Raw genomic sequence first — 26,011 nt, forward strand, 5'->3', positions numbered from 1 at the left:
ATTGAACAAGATGAAATTTAATAAAGACAAATACAAAGTACTACGCTTAGGAAGGAAAAAATCAAATACAAAACTACAAAATGGGGAATAATGGGTAGGCAGTAGTACTGCTAAAGGTCTGGGGACTATAGTGAGTCAATAATGTGATACAGTGCTAAAAAGGCTATATTCTGGGGAGTATTAACAGGAATGTCATACGTAAGACAGGGGAGATAACTATCCTACTCTACTCAGTGCTGGTGAAGCCTCAGCTAGAGTACTGTGGCCAGTTCTTGGCGCCATGCGTTAAGGCAGATATGGTCAAACTGGAGGGAATCCAGATGACAGCCTTAAAAATGGTAAAAGATTTGGAAAACCTGACCTATGAGGAAAGAATAAAAACTAAGTATGTTTAATCTTGAGAAAAGATGACTGAGAGGAAACCGGATAACAAGGGCTGTTATAGAGGACAGCAATCAATTGTTTTCCATGCCCAGTGATAGAAGGACAAGAAGTAATGGGTTAAATCTGCAGCAAGGGAGATTTAGATTAGATATTAGGAAAATCTTTCTAACTTTAAGGCTAGTTGAACTCTGGACTAGGCTTCCAAGGGAGGTTGTGGAATCCTCCTCACTGGAGATTTTTAATAAGAGGTTAGACAAACTTTTCAGAGATGATCTAGATATACTTTGCCCTACCTCAGCATGGGGCAGCGGAGGTGGGGATTAGATGACCTCTTAAGGTCCCTTCCGGCCCTACATTTATGTGATTTTTTGAAAGGGAGGATTAGGTAGTGTTTTGAAATTGTTTCAGAGCCTGACAAGGAAAGGTACAAAACCTGTTATGATGCCAGTTTGAAATGTAAAGGAGGAACATCATGTGGCACACAGGTGTTTTTTTAATAGTTTCTCATCAGCAAAAAAATAACCAAACCAACACACACTTCTCCAGTTAGATGACTGAAGTTTAGAACTTTGGTGGCAAAGAAACATTCTAAAAGTGTAATGAGCTATACAGCAGATCACAATGCGTTTCTGCATACAGAAGCTTAAGCTTCCCATCCATCCCCTAACCCACCAACTTGTGTTAGTGGCCACCCCTACACTTCTTAAATACACAAAACTCATTATTCTGTTATTGTTTCTTATATACTACCCTCATCACTGTAATCACCTTCCAGTACACATTAAATGATGGGAGTGACGTTTCTTATGTGTTTTACTCTCTCTTCCTTTCTCCCCACAGAGAAAATTGGGTGAAATGTAATGGTTTGTTTTGGTAGCATGTTTAAAAAAAATGTTTCCCCCACTGAAAAGAACTAGTCAGCCTGCTCCTAAATGAGGGAGAGGGGCTAACTGCACAATACCTTCAATTTTAATCCTGTCTGTATATGCTGGATGAAGAATGTTGGCAAAAGAAGTTTAGGCTAAAGATAAAAATAAGTATTTTTTCCATATAAGGCATAAATCCTTGCTCAAGTCACAATTACACCTTACAAAATATCTAATTAACAGACATCAAATGGAGATTTAATATATGTCAGTAGACTAAAGTTAGAGAGTCCTGTAAAAGCGGGGAGAAAACGATACTAAACAGACAGAACTAGGAGAAAAAGTAAGCTGCAATATAGGTGGGATACATTTTAAAAACAAGAATGTTTTTGTGTGTGACCTTCAAATGATTAAGCCCCACTCCTTTCCATAATTCAACTTTAGCCCTGTGTGCATGCACGGCACAAGTTGCTAATAGAGGCATTCAAAATGTCAACTTAAAACTTGATACAACATACAGAGAGTTTTACAATATGCAGAAGTTGAGACAGTTCAGTTTGCCACTGTTAAAGCCACACCCAAAAACCACATCCAGGATAGAACAGCAACTTAAGTAATCAAGTAGGAACTAACTAAAAAACTTTTACCTCTGTCTCAATGATCCAAAGAGATTCAGTTAAGAGAAACTATCCCCATCTGAAAGAACTGATTGGAGAGGGGATCCCAAGACATCTCCTCATAATCCTCCACTTGAGCTTTGGTACGCTCCCTTCCCTGAAATGCTCTCTACCTTTATATGTCTCTCAAAATGAGCCAGAGGACTTCTAGCTAATCCTAGAAAGGAGGGTAGCCGAAGAGATTACACGACAGGGAGAACTTCAAAATTCAACTAGCGTAGATAAATGTTCATACTTTATGAAGGTCCATCCTTTATGGATTCAGCTATATAAAGGGACAAACAGATGGTTAGGATGAACCATAGGTATAATGACAAACATAAGAGATCACAACCTGGCTCCCTATTTGAAAGATCAGTTATTCCATAAGCTTTACATCCAATTCCCAAAGAGTATGCATGTGACTGTGGGGGATGTCTATCATTAACTCCTGCTTAATTAAAGCCTGCATGGGTAGCTTCATAAGACTATGAAAGTGCTGATGGGGCACAATTCTGGCCAAACAGCCTGGATCTAAAAGAACATTTGGAATGACATTCTTTTTAAAGGAACTTTAGTTTTGCCTTTCTACCCCTATAAACAATATTTTCCATTTTGTTCTCACACCACATACGTAAAGGAAACTGCCTGCTAACTATCTCTTCTCTTGATCTACACAGACACAATGGTTTGCACTGTGCAAGTCAACACGGGGAATCCCACATTTGTGCAGTTTCCCTAGTCATTGAACGGAAAGAGTCTCACAAAAACAACAATTATATCTATGCGTCTGAACTTTGTACTTTTCTGGTAGCAGCATGAAACTTGATTAGGACTGCAGGAACCTAGTCAGTAACGGTACATGCTGCTGTTGTGATGGCAAGAGGCAGAGAGACTGACTGCAGGTTATTGAATGAGCAATCAGAAAAACCCTTTGCACACAGCTTGAAAAAAGTAGTCTGGAGGACAGGGAGAATGTTCTCTTCTCCACCCACCACAAGCCAGTAAAAATGAAACTGAAGTGCCTAGAAAACCAGATCACATACCTGTAAGGAGGTATTTACTATTTCTCTTTTCTTCCCCCAAAATTTAAAAAAAAAAAAAAAAAAAAATGTTCGGAGTAATTTGCCTTTTCATAGAATATCAGGGTTGGAAGGTACCTCAGGAAGTCATCTAGTCTAACCCCCTGCGCAAAGCAGGACCAATCCCCAACTAAATCATCCCAGCCAGGGCTTTGTCAAGCCTGACCTTAAAAACCAATAAGGAAGGAGATTCCACCACCTCCCTAGGTAACGCATTCCAGTGCTTCACCACCCTCTTAGTGAAAAAGTTTTTCCTAAACTTCCCCCACTGCAACTTGAGACCATTACTCCTTGTTCTATCATCTGGTACCACTGAGAAAGGTCTAGATCCATCCTCTCTGGAACCTCCTTTCAGGTAGTTGAAAGCAGCTATCAAATCCCCACTCATTGTTCTCTTCTGCAGACTAAATAATCCCAGTTCCCTCAGCCTCTCCTCATAAGTCATGTGCTCCAGCCCCCTAATCATTTTTATTGCCCTCTGCTGGACTCTAATTTTTCCACAGCCTTCTTGTAGCATGGGGCCCAAAACTGGACACCGTACTCCAGACGAGGCCTCACCAATGCCGAATAGAGGGGAAATGATCACGCTTTTTTCTACAAGGAGAACATTAATGCCCAACTTTGACAGAACACTCACCTATTGGCTAGTGCAGTGTCAAAACACAAAATTTGGTCTGTAAAGAATGGGGGAGCCATACTTGCTGTTAGGAGTAGCTCCTTCCCATTAATTGACAGTATACTTTTGGCCTAAATTAGCCTACTTTGCAAGTGATTTGGTTGTGCAGTAACTGCCCGGCTCCAACACAGAACTCACATGCACGCTTCAAGAATGGCCCAGGAGATTAGCACTAATACTGCCAATCCTTTGATTTTATCTTAAATCTTAGAGAAAAAACACTAAATTATAGAAGTCTCAGCTCTTTGAGACAGGCAAATATGTCAGAAGCTCAGCTTGCATTTAACGTTTCTAGCCCTCATGGTTGCAGGAAAAAAAACCTTGAAAATGTGATCTGTAAACTGTTGAAAACCAGAAAGCAAATAAAAATGACCACCAAATTAATTTAATAAGATCCTGTAATTTTGGGGCCTGACTCATGGTTTTTGAGTGTTTGGGAGTGAACATAATATAGCTGCTGGCCACGTGTTTTCATCCCTCATATGCAAACTTGACAGACTCCCCACTCCTCCTCAGAAGATTCTGTGGAGGGGTAGAGAAGATCAGCTACCACAGGAATTAAAATCCTGGACGCTTCTGCAGTAAAGGGCACTCCAGGTCCAAATCCCAATTTACCTTCTTTCATTCAGAGTAGGGAATAAAGGTTACAAGCAGCACCAGTAGTAACAGGTGTGAGAACAATCGTAATGACTGAAGACTCAAACTGGACAGTTGTGACCATGAGAACTTGAGAGCCAAATGTGTTATTGTAAGCCTGCCAAAGCAGCAGGTGTGGGAGTTCTGTACTACATACAGGTAAAACTATTGCTAAACTGTGGTAAACAGCTCATTGTCACATGATGAACCACGTGGATCCCTAAGATTAAACACGTGAAAATACTTTGCGTACACAAAACATGCCCCTTTACAGTTAGAATCTAAGTATTACTTAAGATGTATTTTTGTTTAAGAAGTTATTTACACAAAATCTATTGAGCAAGATAGATTTGGGGGAGGGTGCAAATAGTGTCACCTAGACCAGTGGGTTCTTAAAGCTGGTCCACCACTTGTTCAGGGAAAGCCCCTGGCGGGCCAGACCAGTTTGTTTACCTGTCACATCCGCAGGTTCGGCCAATCGCAGCTCCCACTGGCCACGGTTCACCGCTCCAGGCCAATTGGGGCTGCAGGAAGCGATGCAGGCCAAGGGACGTGCTGGCCGCCCTTCCCGCAGCCCCCATTGGCCTGGAGCAGCGAACCGCGGCCAGTGGGAGTCGAGATCGGCCGAACCTGCAGACGCGGCAGGTAAACAAACCCGTCCAGCCCACCAGGGGCTTTCCCTGAATAAGCGGCAGACCGGCTTTGAGAACCACTGACCTAGACAACAAATCGCAGAGTTCCACTTCACAGTCCCACCACTCTCAGGCAATGCTTTTGAATAGCCATTGAACGCCAAAGTAAAATATTTCAACTACAAACACTTCTGGAACATTTCTGTGTAAGTAATTTTTGACTGTTCCAGACAGAACCAAGTTTTTGATCTACAGTGAAGATGTGTATGCATATAGTCAATACATAAACTCACTGTATGTAGGTTTAAATTTATAAACTAATTTTAGTACTGATATTCAAATAAGAGCCTGTAGATCACTAGTTCAAATCCAGCCAAAGACAATAATGGCCTGAATTCACTTTGGTGGTTTCAGCCCCGTTTATAGTAGGAAGGTGCCCATACACCAGAATTGTCACCTTTGCTTTCTCCTGGGCCTCCCTGCGAAGACTGCCAAGATCACCCTCCCCCACCACCTCCCCCTGAAAACAGAAACAGTCCCCATAAACCATGCTTGACTTTCACTATTAGAGCAATGTAAAGAAAGCATGCACAGCTTTTTCACAAGCCACACAACAGGCCAGAGAAGTGTGGGCTCAGTAGTTGTCGATCCAGCATTTTTAAGGAGCACCAAAATCACAAGCAGCTGATTTCTGTGCTAAAGAGTAGAGTCCTAGACGGATACAAAACTTATAACCATGGATGCAGGTATCCGTGGCGCTGCAGGGCTCTACCAGGAACCGCAGCAGTGAAAGCAGCAGCCCGGCAGGCTGCCACCCCCAGGAGCCAGTGCCCTACGCCAGCGGTGCCTCCAGCATGCCTGAACCACCCCGCAACCCCTGGTGGGCAGTGCTGGGGTCAGCAGAGCCACACCAGAGGAACTGCTGATACACAGTGCTGGCTCCTGGGGGCAGTGGCCCACTGGGCTGCTGCTTTTGCCGCGGTGGTTCCCAGTAGAGCCCTACAGCTCCGTGGATACCAATTTATATCCGCGGATATACATTTTGTATCCGCACAGGGCTCTTCAGAAGAGCGGGAAACCACCACCAAAGAGTCGGCATAATTTAAAACTTTTCTTGCGTGTTATCATGCAATACTGCCAGCTCCTCAATCCACTCTGTAGTACAATAGTGTTTGGAAGAGCATTACTACATCTGAATAGAAAAGACCTGGAAAAGTGACCCTAGCACAGAAATGACTGATGCCATTTGACTTGTGCTTTACGCACCTGATGGTGTGGGAAGAACGATAAGTCCCTGTAAGAAAAGCCTCTCTCAAACATGCCCTGAGCTCTGTAAAATGCCAAGGTGTAGTAGCAAATTGCCCAGTGGCTCCTCAGCCTCAGGCCCTGATTCAGCAACACATGCGTTTAACTGTGTGTTTGACTTACGCACATATTTAAGTGCTTTGCCAAACTGGGGCTTACGAGACTATGAGTCAGTCTATGCAGAGCCCAGGCACTTGGAGCCATTAGGCCTAACTGTTACCTTTAGTTCTGATATTAGTGAAATGAACAACCTCTCCTGTAGGTAGAATGGCCAGAAATGAGTGTTTCAGCAAAAAGAGGTTCAATTTAAGTTACTAGCAGAAAGAGCAAGAGTAAAATGCGTCTTCCCCTCAAATGAAAGGAGATGTTCATAACGTCCATATGGGTGGGCAAACAAAGCAGGAATACAAATTTCATATCCAGGAAATGAAGAGGAAGATGGCGGCTGCTCATTAATATTCTGTGCAGTGAAAATTTCCATTAGTCTCCCACAAATGAAAAATGCAAATAGCTATGCTGAAGAGCTCGAGCAGAACAAAAATTTTAGTGTCAAATTATAAGTTATCATCAGGAACAAAAAGGGTTTCTCTGTTCTTTATTCGCTCTGAGTTTCTGGAACCGCTCACAATGGGACACACAGAAGCTATTGTTAGGGTACCTGATTTAGTCTCAGGTTTCTTAGATTCCAGAAAAGCCTGTCATCAAAAGGGTTTAAAAAAAAATCCTTTTCACATCAGAAGGATCACCAGCTGCAATCCATTGCATCACTGGTCTCTGGCACACATCCGTAGACCCTGCCTCACACAGCAATATAAATACACAAAAGCTCTTTTATAAGGGTTCGAAGGAAGTAGCAAAGGAATAGGTTCAACCTGATGTATCTACCTGAATCCAAGTACTCAGAACAGTAAAAGGTTTTAATTACCAACTCATACTTACCTTTTATTGTCTCTGTAAAAAGCAATAATTGGTATATCGTACACCTATTGCAGTGCATATAAAATGTAAGATGGATGAGAGCTGTTCTATTAGCTAACTAGATGCCTTACAGAAGAGGGAGCTTGGCAGGTGGCTAACTATTGTGGTTAATGTGAACCCAGATGTTCAAAAGATACTAAAAAGAAAAGGAGGACTTGCGGCACCTTAGAGACTAACCACTTTATATGAGCATAAGCTTTCGTGAGCTACAGCTCACTGTAGCTCACGAAAGCTTATGCTCAAATAAAGTGGTTAGTCTCTAAGGTGCCGCAAGTCCTCCTTTTCTTTTTGCGAATACAGACTAACACGGCTGTTACTCTGAAACCTGTCTAAAGATACTGTATTTGAAGTCTGGGTTTTAAGATTACCATGAAAACTTTGTGAAATTGCTGGAGACACACACACAGACATGTTTTCGCTCATCATCTAAGTAGTGTGGACCAGAATTTACCAGTATGCACAAAGAGATACAAGGGCCCTAAATTTTTGAAGAGTGACTTCACTAGCCAGTCTGAACTCAGAAGTGGTTTTGTTAAAAGAAAACACAGTTAAGAGTTTTTGCACACTAAAACTCCTGTGTTAACTTAAATTATCCTATTAATAGGATGTGTCACAGTTCAATATGCCTCTTCAATTCTGTGCTATATAGCCACTATAAAGGAAAAATTGTAATCAATCCAAACGCAGCTGGAAGATGTGTAATGGTGTATACTTGGATAGTTAGTATACTTGGATAGATAGTATGTGAAACACATACTGTAAAATCAGAAATGTTACATTTCACTTTATTAATTTCTGAAACACAACTACTATGAAAGTCAGTAAGTTGCTATAAATACAGAGTAACACAAATATGGATCTGTTACTACAAAAGCTAAACAAAATAAATGCATCATGCTTGCATAGTATCTGACAGATATACAAGTGGAACAGATTCTAAAACTAGGGGCACTCAAACTTAGAAAATCCTGCTGCCTGTCATCAATAGCCTGAAGACATCAGGCCCCAAACATTTCAGTATTAATGCACTCAATATAGACACTTCCATACAGGTACTATGTATTCACATCAGCCTGTTCCACTGAGGAAGTAACCGGATTGCGAGCTACTTGCAGCGTAGCATGGAGGTGAAGTCATGACTTGTGAGGTCTGCATCTGAAGAACAGCAGCAGTTCTTAGCCTCTGGATTAGGCAAGTCCTGAGGGCATTACTCAGTCTATTCAAGATGAAGCCTTCTCCCCTTCACCCCAAACCATAAGGTGGAAGCAAAAGGCATAGGTGTGACCTATATTCCTCGAGTCTGTAGCTGCATCTTACCCATTTATTCATTCTCCCCACTACTTTTTCCCTCTTTTTCTACGTACTTCAGAATTGGACACAAACTGCAATCTTATCTCCATACTGCCTTTCATGGCTCTCTCCTTGCTTCCTCTGCCTCTTTACATGCCCCTTGTTTCTCCACTTCTCTTCCCCAGATCCTACACCTCCTTTCTTCCAGATCCCTTTGTCTTTAGAAGGGACATGCTGCTGTCCTGCCTGCTCAGTAAGCATCTTGTTCTATGTGTTGTACACCCCTGCAAGAGAATAGGTACTCTGGATAGGAAGTTGCTCAAAAAACATGCAAAAAAGCCAGGTACAGAGCCTTGACGGGGGGAAAAAAAGCCACCTGCTACGTTCTACTCTCCACCATTAGCCCTCAAGTCAAGGAGCATTAATCTAGCCCCTTCCTCCACCCCTTTCACCAATCACTGACCCCAAAAAAACAAAACACAACGCTTTGTTAACAGAGTTAAGGTTGAGTAGCACTGCCTCATGCCCTTCCAGAGAATGGATGAACTTAAACCTCAGAGCCAAGAAAAAGAATTAAGGTAATGCGTATATACAGTAGAACATGAGAGTTACAAACCGACCGGTCAACCACACACCTCTCATTTGGAAGTGGGAAGTACGCAATCAGGCAGCAGCAGAGACAACAACAAAAAAGCAAACAGCACAGAACAGTGTTAAACATAAACTACTAAAAAATAAAGGGAAAGTTTAAAAAAAGATTTGACGTGGTAAGGAAACTGTTTCTGTGCTTGTTTCATTTAAATTAAGATGGTTAAAAGCAGTGGTTTTCTTCTGCAAAGTAAAGTTTCAAAGTTGTATTAAGTCAATGTTCAGTTGCAAGCTTTTGAAAGAACCATAATGTTTTGTTCAGAGTTACGAACATTTCAGAGCTACAAACAACCTTCCATTCCTGAGGTGTTCAGAACTCTGAGATTCTCCTGTACATATACACCCCCTCAAACCTGTATCCACTACAGCCCCTTCACAGTTCAGAGGACTATCCAATCTGAGCATGTGTTTTGGTCCCTGTGCCTAATTCCAGGGGACAGAGTTGAAGTTGGGGGGTAAACAGTTATGTAAGTTTAGCCACCCTCTACCTTCTGGAAGGGTATGAGATCGAGCAAGGCAAACTCAGTTTTCATTAATATAGAGCTGACAGAGCATCTCCCCTGCTTAAGGAAATTGTGGTAGAGAGACTGAGGGGTTTACCTCTCTGAGCTCCAACCTCCTCCTAGAGCTTTTATGTCCTTGTTAAACTTGGAAGGGCCCTGGGGACTGGGAATGGTGGCATGGCTACGAGGACATGCACCAGCTGGACATGAAAAGGGAGAGGAAACAGTGGTGCTTGAGTCTCCTACCCCAAATCCGGGGTTAGTACATGGGGAAGGGGTTCTGCCCACATTTCTGCAGTATGAGGCTCACAGAGGTATGAAATGGCCCATTCATTGTAATAAAGATGTTCTCAGTTGGATGAAAATGAATGTCTTCCCTTCCACAGTAGCCCCACATCAACATACCAGCTTCATATTCCAGACACAAAACTGCATTGGATACATTGGACTGTCCCAGGGGGGACTTGGGCAGATGGCATTAGGGGCAGGATTTGTTCCGTTAAGTCAACACGAGTACATTTTTCCGTTTGTATCAAAGGACTTCCTGAGGAAACAGCTTGTAGAGATGTGAACTGTCTGTTAAAAGAAAAAGGTACTAGAGATGTTATAGTATAATAATTTGAAATATTTCTGAAGTGGTCCTTGGTAAAGCTGAATAGCTGAGCTCAGGGACAGTCCCACTATAAGTTTTATGAGGGTCACAGCCTTAGTTTTGTCCTAGCTTTGCGCCAAAAGTTTTAAGAATCTGAAAACATTAAAAAGGAGCATACTTTGTGGGGATTGTATCTTGGAAATCCTCTGACCAAAGGACTACAAAATTTACAAAACTTTCAAAAGGACCTGCTATTCAAAGGAGAAAGCAGGCATAGAGTAGGAGCAGTGTCCACAGCAGACATTCTGAGGACAAAATTTAAACTTGCTCCTTGGGTGGTGATCAGGTTCAATGGCTATTTGTTGCACTGATCTACCCAGTGACTAACGTCAAGCATGCCTCTATACACTCTTGCTTGCAACACAGCAAGAATCTTGCAGCAATTGCACAAGTCACACTCACTTTGGTGTGGAACTTCAGTGTCAGCAGCCTACAGAACCAGAGAAAACCCGTAATATTTTAAAACAGGGTTTGCCCAGTATGTCAGTGGGTGCCAGACAAAAGCCAAGATCAAACCCGTTTGGGCGATCACTTTTCAGTGGGGATAGTATCCAGGCAGAGAGATACTATAGCAAGAGCCACCTCTGGACTATGAACTTATACTAATGGGAGCATTCTAAGCAAAGGACTGAAGACCTTCTAACGATTTGGAAGCAACCAGAGACTTAACAAGCCAGCAGTTTATTCCATCACTGATCCAAGAACTTTGCAATTATTGTATGGATTTGATTCCTTTAGCCAATTTTAACTCTCACCTTTCTTTCTTTTTATAAATAAACCTTTAAATATTAGATACTAAAGGACTGGCAATAGCATGATTATTGGGTAAGATCTGAGTTGTATATTGACCTGGGTATATGGCTGGTCTTTTGGGATCAGAAGAACCCTTTCGTTTGATAATGATGAGTGGCTATTTAAAACCAATTTTAAGTCTAGTGTCTGGCTGTTGAATCCAGGACTGGAATACCTAAGGGGGCTGAATTTCTGACTTCTTGTCAGCCAGCGTGGTGAGACAGAAGTTTACTTTTGTTGCTGGTTTGGTATCTCTCATGGAAGAATAATCACCAGTTTTGGTGTGTGTTTGCCCTTTTTCCCAGCGGCTTGTCCTGAATTTGGTATGGTCGGTTGTGACCCACGGAGGCATAGTGACAGTTGGTAAACAGGGGTACTGTAACCTGGAGATCCAATCCGAAAGTGGGTTGAATCATGGGATTTCACTCAGAAGTGCAGGTGATGGACCTGTACAAGGTGTTACTTGTAAAAGGGCTCCAATAGGGCAGGAGGAGAGGCATGTCAAAGATACAGTCCATCTTGAACCATGACAGAGAATCTTAGCTTTCATTTCTCTTTATTTCTCATACTCATAGTTGTGAAACATAGGTTGTGACCCAAGTACATGCTAAAGGCTTAAAAACCAAGAAGGCACTCCATTTTTTCTTCTTAAATCTCAATTCTGTTCATCTACTGACTAAACCAAATATGAATACTTAAGACTTTTTAAACATACTGAATATATTTTAGGTAACTGGACAGCTCATCTTCAATCTTTGTGTTCTTCCACACGCTAGAAGCCTTTTCGGCACTGATTGTTTTTCTTAAGGCAAGTCCACTTCAGCCCTGCAAGACTGACTGTTCACTATTCAGGTTTACCTGTCCCCATTAAGTTCCCCCCACTTGTCTTAATCATTTCTTCAGGTGTGTTTGTAGTACACATTAACCACAATGGCAAGTTTTGTCCTGTTCTCTGGAATTTGGTCTACCTATGGTCTCTTCACATTTCCTCATCATACATGGATTCCTGTTCTACCCCTCCAATCTTTAAGTCAGGGGTAGCTTTTAAGTCCCCTTCGGTGCCTTATTATTTTGATGTTAAGAATTTTATTAACTCCCTTAAACTGAATAACTGCATTTTCCTTACATCTAGCAAAAATAACTATATTTGCACCAGTCATCTTCACCTTTGCCACAAATTTTATTTTGTGTGGCCACAGAACCTTTGATTAGCAAGAGTTCTGACCATCCTTCATCTCTCTATTTAAGTCTGTTGTCTTTTCAAGATAGGCTTCTTGTTCACACCTTGGAATTCTATTTATAGCCACCAATACACCGACCCACTTTCTTTTCAGGCTGGAGACTTTGTATTTTGTGTATGCTCTTGTATATTTCTTCACTGCTTGACTTTATCATTTAGCCTCAATTTATTCAAGAAAGCTGGGGAAGCTTCCATATTTTCTTCCAAAGTGCTTAAACAGAAATTACACATTCAAAACCAATCACAGAATAGCCATGGATGACCTCTGAACAAAGGGTAATAAGCAGCTGAATGTCTACAATATTGAAATTTCCTGAATTAAACACGTCCAAGTTCAAAATTCATGGAGCACAGCTTTGTCTTTGATTCTAGTCTAGACAACAAGATTCGTCACTTAGAATAAAATGTATATAATCTGCCATTCACTACAAAGAACAAAAACTAGTCACAGTTCACTGTGGGATGTATTTGCCCATTTTTTAGGATTTCTCAACCATCATTTGAAATAGTGCAAGAAAAGAGGCTCTTTAAAAAATAAATCTTACCCACATTATACAAGAAATTATATCTCCCTAACTAGTACAAAACTTTCCACCAAGGAGAGTCAATTTTGTTTCACCAGGAAGCTTATGCTACCCCGTGCTTCACTCCCATAACCATAATGATGGACTTGAAGAAAAAAATCCCACATCACTGGATGCACATGCACTCATATGCAGAGCCATTAACACACCAAGAGAGATTAGAGGCCCAGAAAGAACAATAATTTCTGAATAATAAAATGGCGACTCTCTTTCTGAAGAGGTATCAAACTGTTTTTTTACATCCTAGTGTTAATTATATTATTACAGGTTACTAAAATAAGGGAAATATTTGTGTGCATCACAGGTAATTACAGCCTCTTATTCTGTGCTTTATATAGCAAAAATGAAGATTTATCACGGATGATAAAGTACACCTTTTGTACGGAAGCAACAGGGTCAGATATGAATTAATCTTTTGTGAAAACAACTACTCAGCTCAAAATTAGTGTTCACATTTAAATTACAACTAAGAGTATCACTAGAAGCCACTGCAGGACTTTTAATCAGGCTAGTTCATTTCAAGTCTAAACACTAACAAAACCAAAATGATGGCAGCAAGGCAAAAAAAGAAAACAAGCATACCACCCAAAAAAGTAAGTTTTATCTTCAGCCAAGATTATCAGGAAGCAGAGACTCTCTCTCCAACTGCCACATACCTTGGATGCTTGGGGCGTTGATATCACATGAACAGTGCTGGGTTTGACTCCATTAGCCTTAGGTCGCTTATAGAGGGCAAACCTGCTTTTCCTACGTCCTCTGTCACCATTAGGGAGGGAGCCATTGTACCTAAGAACAGACAAGAAGTTCATGTTTATTCCAGACTCTTTGGCATGCAGCAGTGAAGGGAAGCAGAGTTGGAAATGAAACTATCAGAACACGTGCCATAAAGAGTACAAAGCAGGAGGCAGCACACCCTGGAGCAAGAAAGTTTACTTACTAGATAGAGCCAATAAGTACAGCTTTAGTTTTCTAAAGAGTGTGAACAAGTTGGTGAATCTGAACTTAACACTTTCACTTATCTTAAGAGATCCTGTTATATGCTATGAAAGGCTGACAGTTGAGTGCAGCAACTTTGGGCTTATTTACGCTGGCAATTTACAGCGCTGCAACTTTCTCGCTCAGGAGTGTGAAAAAGCACTGGAAGCTACGCCCCTCGTGAAAGTGGGGTTTTTTTAGAGCGCTGCTTTAGTGTTGCCAGTGTAGACTAGCCCTTTGAGAATGCTGGCTTTACAAGGTATGGAAACATTTCTGCACACAATATTGGAACACCAGTCTAGCCTTATGACTCCCAAAATTTCTGTACTTTAAATGCAATTATAACTTTTCTGCACATTTTAGAGTACTGGAAGTTTTTGAAACCTTTGTTTCTCCATTCCCTTCTCCAGAAACCACTGGGGGAAAGGGAAATGGTTTCTAGAAGTTCTTAAGTCCTTAGAGGCACATCCCATTGAAAGAATGGGATTTATGCTCCTAAATCACTTAGGATCTTAAAAATCTACCAGAGGTCTAATGAGGTTTGATTTATTATTTTGGAAATTTAAAACCTCACCTCCTTGTCTGTGAAATGAGACACTTGAATGAAATCATTAATGAGCCTTCCTCATGAATATGATATGTATTAATATTCTCTACCTCCTTCCTCTCTCTCTACAGAGAGCAGCCCCAAAGTACTAGTTATTTAGAGGAAAGTGATCCAGCGTCAGCGAGAATACAGCTTCCTCCAAGGAATGGATTCTTTGGGGGTGCACAAGCCTCAAAATGCCTAGCTTTCCCAAATCCTTTGGTGAGGAAGATTCTTACTACAGTCCTTGTGCACAATGCAATATACTTGTGAGCTCTCTGAACAGACTAGGATCAGCTTTATAAATATGCCCCCCAGGTTTCTCTTTCCTCAGTGCAATTAACAGAGATGCCTCTCCATAAATCAGTTCCTGCCCATTAAATGAGAAAACGGTCCTGTAGAAAAATATAGTATGATCAGGTAATTAAACTACACCAGAATGCATATGTACAAGGTGGCCAAATAACCGATTTCCTAACTTGAGTGCTCACTTTTGCAATCTGAATGTTTTTAGCATTTTTATATATATATATATATATATATATATATATATATATATATATATATATATATATATATATATATATATATATATATATATATATATATATATGACACACACACAGTCATCTACACAAGACAGCAATACCTGTGAAATATGCTGGCGGGTTTTAGCTTGCCTCAAGACAATACTCTTTCTACTCAAGTTTTCAAACAGGAAATAGCTACATGTGTAGAAGTAACTCCTTAAGAGATCACACACAGAATAATTAGCGTCATTTTACGTTCTCTTGTATTTTTAAATTAAAGTTTTGCTGTGTAAACACCTGAATATTTAGTACCAGATCTTAGTAGGGCTACTTGATAACTGAGAAAGATATGCAACACTGCAGTTTCCACGTAAGAACAGTCTCAGTATTTTAAGTATACTACAAGGTTATGCTGGAAAAGGTTATTTTGTCTGAACTTCCTATCTTGCATGACTTTTCTGCATTAGTTAAATAACTCCTATCTCTGAATGACAGAGGTTTTAATGGAGATTTTTAGCTAGTATTTTCCATCCACGAAGCTGCAGAGACACTTCTTTTGCTCTTGTAATTCACTTGGATTCTCCTGATCACAGATGGCATGTTTTCATAAAGATCCAAATCATGTCTTTTTTTAATATACAAAAATTAAATTAGTGGCAAGATATAAGGTATATCTATACAGATCGTTCACTGTCATAAGACAGCAACATTTTATAACGATTCCCTTCCCAAAATGCAACAGCAGCTTACAAAGTATGTGTGGTAGAGTCTTATAAATATACGGAGGTATACAAGTAGAAGAAAATCTATTATTTAAGCTTTGACATTTATAGTGAAGCCAAAGGGTTAGAAAAATGTTTCCATTTAGCGCCTAAAGGCAGAAAGTTGCACCAGGAATAGGGACAAATATTTATGTTATGCTTCAAATTTTAGTGCAGCTGCTTTTATTTTGCCTCCAGGACTGGCAATCTAGTACATCAAATACAGTTATTAAGTGTGCATGAATGTTATATCTATGCTTAATGTCATGGAATCTCCCTCACTCCTCACCACAAGTAACAGTTTACATATAATGTGTACATCATATCTCTATACACATTAACACTTAAACGTGAAAGATACAAACATACCATTAAACTCCATGAAAAGCCAACCTATAAAGTCTAAATCCTCTCAACTCCAGCAAAAGACTGCAGCAGATGTGATTTGCAGCAAACCTAGTCTTTGGAACTTAGAAGAAGCAAATTCCAGAGTTAAAGGACCTTTAATGAGAACACCCTGGCTCATGTGCATGTCTCAGGGGACGTTGCCTGGAGTATCCTAAATCAGTGGTTTTCAAACTTTTTTCCTGAGGACTCAGTTGAAGAAAATTGTTGAGGCCCACAACCCAATGGAGCTGGAGATGAGGAGTTTGGGGTGTGGGAGAGACTCAGGGCTGGGGCAGAGAGTTAGGGTGAGGGCTGGGGATGAAGGGGTTGGGGCGCAGGAGGGGGCTCTGGGTTTGAAGGGGGCTCTGGGCTCGGGCAGGGGATTGGGGCACAGATATAGCTCCAGCGGCTCCCGGTCAGCAGCGCAGCCGAGGTGCAGAGACAAGCTTCCCGCCTGTCCTGGCACTGCGGACCGCGCTGCGCCCAAAGTGGCCAGCAGCAGGTCCAGCTCCTAGGCGGAGGCGCACAAGTAGCTCCGCATGGCTCCCGCCCACAGGCACTGCACGCCCCCAGCTCCAATTGGCCGGAGCACCGTGCCCTCCGCCCCCCCCCCCAGAAGCCGGACCCACTGCTGGCCACTTCCGGAGCACAGTGCGGTGTCAGAACAGGTAGACACTAGCCTGCCTTAGCTGCGCAGCACCGCTGACAGGACTTTTCACACGCCTTGCATGCCGCGACCCCACTACCTGGTCGCAACCTAAATGTTGAAAAATGCTGTCCTAGATGTCCTAAAGTGTCAGGATAAAGCATGCAGAAAAGATGGCCTTGGGGTGCACCTACACTATTTTTCCCCTTAAAAGTTTCTTGGTGGTAATAATGGTGGGAAAGCGGATTTAGACCTGGCACTGGCTTTTTAAACAGTACCATATAACCCTATGGGGTAAGAACTGTGCTGGCAGCCTGCCAGCACTCACACCATTGTAAACACAAGTGGCAACGAGCTTCAGGAGAAAATGTAGACAAGGCCACAGATGTTCAGGACCAAATACATGAAGGCTTCAGAGACCTTGAAATTGTACCTAGAAACAACCTGAAAGCCTTTGGAGCTCCTTGCTCTAACTGTGTGCACTTGGGTGTATCACTTATATCTCCTTTCCACTCTATGAAATAGGAAATATACTGCTGTAGTTATCCCTCACAAGGGCATTGTGATAGTCAATACTTGTATAAGATTTTGAAAATGCAGAGCGCCATGGCAGTGTTACATATCATTACTACTACAGTAATACATGACTAAGCAATTTAGGGCCTCAAAAGGCATTTTAGAAAGGTAGGCCAACAGGCAATTAGGTTTTCCATTGAGAAACAGCAGCAGTTTTGCTTTCCATCATTTGCATCAATCTAGTGACACAAATGTCACCATGTACCGAGACATTTCTTAGTACAAGCCTCTGTCACTCAGCAAACTTAAATCAAAATGCCTCACCCAGTTTAATTTCGAAAGGACTATTGACAGATTATAGACCAAGTAGTTAGTTTTCTCCCCACCTCAATGAATCATATGAAATCTCTACAGTGAGGAAGTACTTGACATAGCTTTCAAAGTAAAGTCAGAGGCAAAAGACAGACTTTAGAGTCAGTGGCGATCCTCTTCAACATGACAACTTATTCCATTTCAATTTCATATATTATTGTGCTATACAGTCTGGACACAATAATTAGCATTTAGAGTTAGAGACTTGCTTAAGATCTATTATGCAGCATGACGGTCAACTTCATTGCTTTGTACAGGTGTGGTTGAAAGAGGCCCTTCAAGTTCTGGTTGATTGGGAGGCCCTCTTACTAGAGCACCTCTATTTGCTTTTTTGGGTATGGATTAACAAAAGACTCCCACAAGAAGTACCTTATTTGGTGATTATATTAATAAATACTAGAACTTCCAGTTTACATTTTAAAATACCGACAAGGAAATATTTTACTTCATTATACAAGACTGAGGATTTTTTTCCCCATTTTGGATTATATTCAGTGATATTTACCTTTGTAGATAGGGAAGCCAATGCTTACTGTTTCAGAAAATTTAACCTCAAGTTGTTTCAGCACTGCGTTTTTTACCTATCCCTCCCTCTGAAATAGATTTTACTGCATCATACATTTATTGACCGTGTCTTATTTCATTGATATTTTGAAGTAAGTAGCAGATAGAAGAATATTTTGCTTGGTTTTTTTAAATGTACGAAAACAAATTAGTCTAATTTGAGAGCGTTGTCAAGCAGTGGAAGAAAGGTTCGTTCAGTACTTCTGTATTCTATTAGCAGGATGGCATCCAAATGAATGTATATTGTCAATAAGGATACCACCTTAACTCCCCAGAAAAGCCCACTTGAACTGATAGATTTGAATCCTGCCTAATCTTCAGCCATTTGTAGCCATGAAAACTACTAAAAATACCAGTTTCAGAAGTCGCCTGGGTCACCAACAGAAGTCTTGCCACAGAACAATTTGGAAATAATCTTAAAAGAAAAAAAACAAAAAAACCCTCAATAATCCTGCCCCTGTAGTGACAGACAGCCAATCTATTCTAGAAAGCTATCTGAATGCTCCTCCAACTAAGAGCTCTGCCTGGTGGAATACCATTCAGTGCTTTATGGCAAACTGTAGAGGGCTGCACAAAAGCCACTAGCATAGATAGTTTTTAGGGATGGGGGGAGGAGAGGTTGGTTTGTTTTTAAAAGGCTAGTTCTATTAACACCTCAAACAACTGCCTTGCAAGCCTGAACAGAGCACATAGCTCCCTTTCATCCTAAAGAGCAAGTTTGTCCCATGATATTGCACGTGCTTTTTGCAATGTACAATGCTGGTCACTAATGAAAGAATCCATTTAAGAGATATTACAGCAGAGTACAGATTTAAATTTGTTATTAAAGCTAATGTTAAAAAAATTATGTAATGCATAGGTTGAGAAAAGAGTGTCTGTACATCTGGATATAGTGCTTAGATTATCCACAAATACAAAGTTAGTTTTTAAAGACATAAGACACATATAGTGCATAATCAGAAATAACCCAATTTTAGGTGAATAGATTTAACAATACAGTTTAGATATTGGAATCCGTACTATAGTAAGAAGCAAAAGTACAGCTTAAATCTATTTTTAAAAGGAAATTTGACACCTTAAAATTGTGACATTCCCAGGATGTACACAGTAGCCCCTGAACTTAAAGTAAAATCCCATGAGGATTTTTGAGACCCAGAACTCTTTCACAGCAACTTGCAGGTTACTTGACACTAGAGAATGAAATCTTTGCTCCACTTTTCAAGTAGTTATTCTGATGATACTGGCAAGTGAAGCAAGCATTTTCTGATCATTCAGAAGTTCAAGCTGTACTTTGAACTGTCAAGAGCAACCAACTGTAATATGGGTAAAGAGGAAAAAGTCCAGTACATATATGCACTGTAGCATCCTTCTTCCTAGGAAAGAGACAGGCCTGTGTTACCTTGACTGAATTCTTTGGGGCAGGGTCAATCTTAGTTCTGTGTTTGTACTGCATAGCACAATAGGGTCCTAGTCCATGACTAGGTCTACACTATGCGTTTAGGTTGAATTTAACAGCGTTATCTCGATTTAAACCATGCACCTGTCCACATGATGAAGCCCTTTCCCCCCCCCCCGACTTAAAGGGCTCTTAAAATTGATTTCTTTACTCCACCCCTGACGAGGGGATTAGCATTGAAATCGGCCTTGCCGGGTCGAATTTGGGGTACTGTGGATGCAATTCGATGATATTGGCCTCCGGGAGCTATCCCAGAGTCCTCAGTTGTGACCACTCCAGACAGCACTCTCAACTCAGATGCACTGGCCAGGTATACAGGAAAAGGCCTGCGAACTTCTGAATCTCATTTCCTGTTTGGCCAGCATGGCAAGCTCACCTGCACAGGTCACCATGCAGAGCCCATCATCACAGGAGACCATGCAGTCCCCGAATCACCGAAGAGCTCCAGCATGGACTGAACGGGAGGTGCAGGATCTGATCGCTGTATGGGGAGACGAATCTGTCCTGGCAGAACTCCATTCAGAAAGATGAAATGCCAAAATATTTGAAAAACATCTCGAATGGCATGAAGGACAGAGGCTATAACAGGGACCAGCAGCAGTGCCGCGTGAAAATTAAGGCGCTCAGGCAAGCCTACCAAAAAAATAGAGAGGCAAATGGCCGCTCCAGTTCAGAGCCCCAGACATGCCGCTTCTATGATGAGCTGCATGCCATTCTAGGGGGTGCAACCACCCCTACCCCAACCCTGTCCTTTGACTCCGTCCAAGGAGTGGGAGGCAACACAGAAATGGGTTTTGGGGGCAAGGAAGATGATGATCATAGAACGTCAGGGTTGGAAGGGACCTCAGGAGGTCATCTAGTCCAACCCCCTGCTCAAAGCAGGGCCAATCCCCAATTAAATCATCCCAGCCAGGGCTTTGTCAAGCCTGACCTGAAAAACTTTTAAGGAAAGAGGTTCCACCACCTCTCTAGGTAACACATTCCAGTGTTTCACCACCCTCCTAGTGAAGAAGTTTTTCCTAATATCCAACCTAAACCTCCCCCACTGCAACTTGAGACCATTACTCCTTGTTCTGTCATCTGCTACCACTGAGAACAGTCTAGAACCATCCTCTTTGGAACCCCCTTTCAGGTAGCTGAAAGCAGCTATCAAATCCCCCCTCATTCTTCTCTTCCGCAGACTAAACAATCCCAGTTCCTTCAGCCTCTCCTCATAAGTCATGTGTTCCAGACCCCTAATCATTTTTGTTGCTCTCTGCTGAATGCTTTCCAATTTTTCCACATCCTCCTTGTAGTGTGGGCCCAAAACTGGACACAGTACTCCAGATGAGGCCTCACCAATGTCAAATAGAGGGGAACGATCACATCCCTCGATCTGCTGGCAATATCCCTACTTATGCACCCCAAAATGCCATTGGCCTTCTTGGTAACAAGGGCAGACTGTTCACTCATATCCAGCTTCTCATCCACTGTAACCCCTTGGTCCTTTTCTGCAAAACTGCTGCCTAGCCATTCGGTCCCTAGTCTGTAGTGGTGCATGGGATTCTTCCATTCTAAGTGCAGGACTCTGCACTTTCCTTGTTGAACCTCATCAGATTTCTTTTGGCCCAGACCTCTAATTTGTCTAGGGCCCTCTGTATCCTATCCCTACCCTCCAGTGTATCTACCTCTCCTCCCAGTTTAGTGTCATCTACAAACTTGCTGACACTGCAATCCACACCATCCTCCAGATCATTAATGAAGATATTGAACAAAACTGGCCCGAGGACCGACCCTTGGGGCACTCCACTTGATACTGGCTGCCAACTAGACATGGGAGCCATTGATCACTACCCGCTGAGCCAGATAATCTAGCCAGCTTTCTATCCACCTTATCGTCCATTCCTCCAGCCCATACTTCTTCAACTTACTGGCAAGAATACAGTGAGAGACCATGTCAAAAGTTTTGCTAAAGTCAAGGAACACGTCCACTGCTTTCCCCTCATCCACAGAGCCAGTTGATAAAGAGAAGGCTGTAGGTAGCTCACAACAAGGAAGCAGAGAAACCTGTTTCCTCAACTGCCAGGATTTGTTTATCATCCTGGACCTGGACCCAATACCCCCCGAACCCACCCAAAGCGGGCTCCCGGACCCTGAAGGCGGAGAAGGGACCTTTGGTGAGTGTACCTTTGTAAATATTATACATGGTTTAAAAGCAAGCGTGTTTAATGATTAATTTGCCCTGGCATTCGCGGCCAGTACAGCTACTGGAAAAGTCTGTTAACGTGTCTGGAGATGGAGCGGAAATCCTCCAGGTACGTCTCCATAAAGCTCTCCTGGATGTACTCCCAAAGCCTTTGCAAAAGGTTTTTGGGGAGGGCAGCATTATTCCTTCCTCCACGGTAGGACACTTTACCATACCAGGACAGTAGCACGTAGTCGGGAATCATTGCAGAAAAAGAGCATTGCAGCGTATGGTCCCGGTGTTTGCTGGCATTCAAACAACATCCATTCTTTATCTCTCTGTTACCCTCAGGAGAGAGATATTCATGGTCACCTGGTTCAAACAGGGTGGCTTTAGTAAGCGGACATTCAGAGGTGCCCATTCCTGCTGGGCTGTTGGCCTGTGGCTGAACAGAAATCTTCCCTGCTGTTAGCCACGCAGTGGGGGGAGGGGTTAAGCCATCATCCCAGAGAATTGGGTGTGGGGCCTTAGTTGGGTTTCTGCTGCACATGAACCTGGAAACCGCAGCACCTCCTTTTAAACTGCCAACCCATTTTTAATGGCCAACCCAATGGCTACTTCATATGGGAAATGAGGGCGCTGCTGTTTGAAACCATTCCCATGTTATGAAGGTTAAAGAAGCCAAAAGACTGTGGCTTACCATGGATGCCTACAAGCCGAATTCTGTTGCCCAGCCCTGCATGAGTGATCTCTCACACCAAACTGGCATACCCTCAATAAGAGGCAAAATGCGACCTTGTAATGAAAGCACATGTGCTATGTAATGTTAACAGCAAGGTTTACCGTGAAAGAGTGTACCCATTGTTCTATAAAATGTGTCTTTTTAACTACCACTCTCCCTTTTTTTTTTTCCTCCACCAACTGCATATATTTCTCCTTCCCAGAGGCTAGCGAAGATTAGAAGGCAACAAAAACCACACTACGATGAAATGTTCTCTGACCTCATGCTGTCCTCCCACACTGACAGAGCACAGCAAAATACATGGAGACAGACAATCTCAGAGTGCAGGAAAACACAATATGACCTCGAGGAGAGGTAGCGGGCTGAAGATGGTAGGTGGCGTTAGCTTGCTGAAAGAAGGCAGGAATCAATGCTCAGGCTGCTGGAGGATCAACTCATATGCTCCAGCGGATGGCTGAGCTGCAGGAAAGGTAGCAGGAGCACAGACTGCCGCTATAGCCCCTGTGTAACCAACCACCCTCTCCCCAAGTTCCACAGCCTCCTCACCCGGACGCCCAAGAACGTGGTGGTGGGGGGGGAGCCTCCAGCCACCCAGCCACTCCACCCCAGAGGACTGCCCAAGCAACAGAAGGCTGGCATTCAATAAGTTTTAAAGTGCTGTGTGGCCTTGTCCTTCCCTCCTCCACCATCCCTCCTAGGCTACCTTGGCGGTTATCCCCGTATTTGTGTGATGAACAAATAAAGAATGCATGAATGTGAAGCAACAATGACTTTATTGTCTCTGCAAGCAGAGATCGAAGGGGGGAGGGGAAGGTGCTTAGCTTACAGGAAAGTAGAGTGAACAGGGGGGTGGGGGGGGGGTGCACCAAGGAGAAACAAAGAACTTTCACACCGTAGCCTGGCCATTCCTGAAACTGGTTTTCAAACCTTCTCCGATGTACACCGCTCCCTCCTGTACTCTTCTAACCACCCTGGTGTCTGGCTGCATGTAATCAGCAGCCAGGCCTTTTGCCTCAACCTCCCACCTCACCGTAAACATCTTCCCCTTACTCTCACAGATATTGTGGAGTGCACAGCAAGCAGTAATATCAATGGGAATATTGGTTTCGCGGAGGTCTAAATGACTCAGTAAACTGCGCCAGCACACTTTTAAACGTCCGATGCACGTTCTACCACCATTCTGCACTTGCTCGGCCTTTAGTTGTCCAGGCTGACTGTGTATGGCTTCATACGCAATGGCATTAAGGGGTAGCAGGGTCCCCAAGGATAACCATAGGCATTTCAACATCTCCATTTTCTGGTTTGAAAAGTAAGTCCCTTGCTGCAGCGGTTGAAACAGACCAGAGTTCCTGAAGATGAGAGCGTCATGTACCTTTCCCGGCCACCCCATGTTGATGTTGGTGAAACATCCCTTGTGATCCACCAGTGCTTGCAGCACCATTGAAAAGTACCCCTTGCGGTTTATGTACTCGCTGCCTTGGTGCTCCAGTGCCAAGATAGGGATATGGGTTCAGTCTATATCCCCACCACAGTTAGGGAATCCCATTGCAGCAAAGCCATCCACTATGACCTGCACATTTCCCAGAGTCACTACCCTTGACATCAGCAGCTCAGTGACTGCGCTGGCTACTTGCATCACAGCAGCCCCAACAGTAGATTTGCCCACTCCAAATTGATTCCTGACTAACCGGTAGCTGTCTGGCATTGCAAGCTTCCACAGGGCTATCGCCACTCGCTTCTCAACTGTGAGGGCTATTCTCATCTTGGTATTCTTGCGCTTCAGGGCACGGGAAAGCAAGTCAAAGTTCCATGAAAGTGCCCTTACGCATGGAAAAATTTTGCAACCACCGAGAATCGTCCCAGACCTGCAACACGATGCAGTCCCACCAGTCTGTGCTTGTTTCCCGGGCCCAGAATCAGCATTCCACACCATGAACCTGCCCAATTGACACCATGATGTGCACATTGCAGGGGCCCATACTTTGTGAGAAGTCTATGTCCATGTCCTCATCACTCTTGTCACCGTGCTGCAGTCCCCTCCTCCTCACCTGGTTTAGCTTTTCTTGGAGGTTATGGTTCTACATATCTTGCTGGGTAATTCGCGCGGTGTTTATAGTGCTCTTAATTGCCGTGGTGATCTGAGCAGGCTCCACGTTCCCAGCGCTGTGGATCTGGGCTGAAAAAAGGCGCAAAACGATTGTCTGCCATTGCTCTGACAGAGGGAGGGGCGACTGACAACATGGCTTACAGGGAATTAAAATCAACGAAGGGGGTGGCTTTGCATCAAGGAGAAACAGAATGGCCCCCTCAAGAATAGAACTTAAAACCCTGGGTTTAGCAGGCCAAAAACCCTACCTTAAAAAAAAAAAAAAAAAAAAAAAAAAAAAGAGGCCAGAAACCCCATGAATCCACTGTGGACTTTGCTACTGCCAAGGAGGGGAAGATGCTCTAGATATAGTACTATGGTGATGAGCAGCTGTATAAAATGAAAATTAGACACAAGCAGACTCTGCCGTTCATTTCATGGCGGATAATCAGCAGAACGTGAGTTTCCAGAGCAAAGCTGTGGCCAAAAGGACTAATGCAATCCTTGGATGCATAAACAGGGGAATCTCAAGTAGGAGCAGAGAGGTTATTTTACTTCTATCTAGCACTGGTGCAACCACTGCAGGCATACTGTGTCCACTTCTAGTGTTCACAATTCAAGAAGGATGTTGATAAATTGGACGAGGTTCAGAGAAGAGCCATGAGAATGATAAAAGTATTAGAAAACGTAGCTTACAGGGATAGATAAGGAGCTCAAGCTATTTAGTTTAACAAAAAGAAGATTAAGGGGTGACTTGATTGAAGTCTATGCATACCTACCTGGGGAATAAATACTTGATAATGAATTCTTCAGTCTAGCACAGAAAGATATAACATGATCCAACGGTGAGACAAATTCAGACTGGAAATAGACATAGCCACTGGAACAAATTACCAAAAGTTGTGGTGCATTCTCCATCACTGGCAATTTTTAAATCAAGATTGGATTTTATTTATTTATTTATTAAAGATGATATGTTCTAGATAAAAAGGAATTTTGGGGAAGTTACCTGATCTATGCCATATAGGAAGTCAGACTAGATGATCACAATGGTACCTTCTGGCCTTGGAATCTATGAAACCTCCGGGTTTATCTAAATCCTTGATTGGCCTAAGAAGTCATGGGAGGCACTGCTGACTACACTGAACTCCCTACGTAAAATTTGTCACCTTTGCTGCTATTCTTCTAGTAGCTTCACTGCAGTTTCAATAACAGTTACATCTTTTCTAATATGGGGAATTATTATGCTGTAGTGAAAAAAATCTAATTTAGTTTAGTTCCAGTATAGAAGTATTTAGTATA

General features: G+C 42.6%; 1 protein-coding gene across 2 annotated transcripts in view; it reads right to left on the bottom strand.

Annotated features, from left to right (window-relative positions):
* PELI2 (pellino E3 ubiquitin protein ligase family member 2) overlaps positions 1-26,011 on the bottom strand; it is a 128,984-nt gene that overhangs the window by 68,122 nt on the left and 34,851 nt on the right. For both annotated transcript variants that reach the window (XM_084632794.1, XM_084632793.1), the window contains exon 2: positions 13,581-13,710. In XM_084632794.1, coding sequence (XP_084488920.1) covers positions 13,581-13,710 — 130 coding nt within the window. The remainder of the gene's footprint in view (positions 1-13,580; positions 13,711-26,011) is intronic.

Source organism: Lepidochelys olivacea, assembly GCF_965140295.1.
Source record: "Lepidochelys olivacea isolate rLepOli2 genome assembly, chromosome: 6".
NCBI lineage: Eukaryota > Metazoa > Chordata > Testudines > Cheloniidae > Lepidochelys > Lepidochelys olivacea.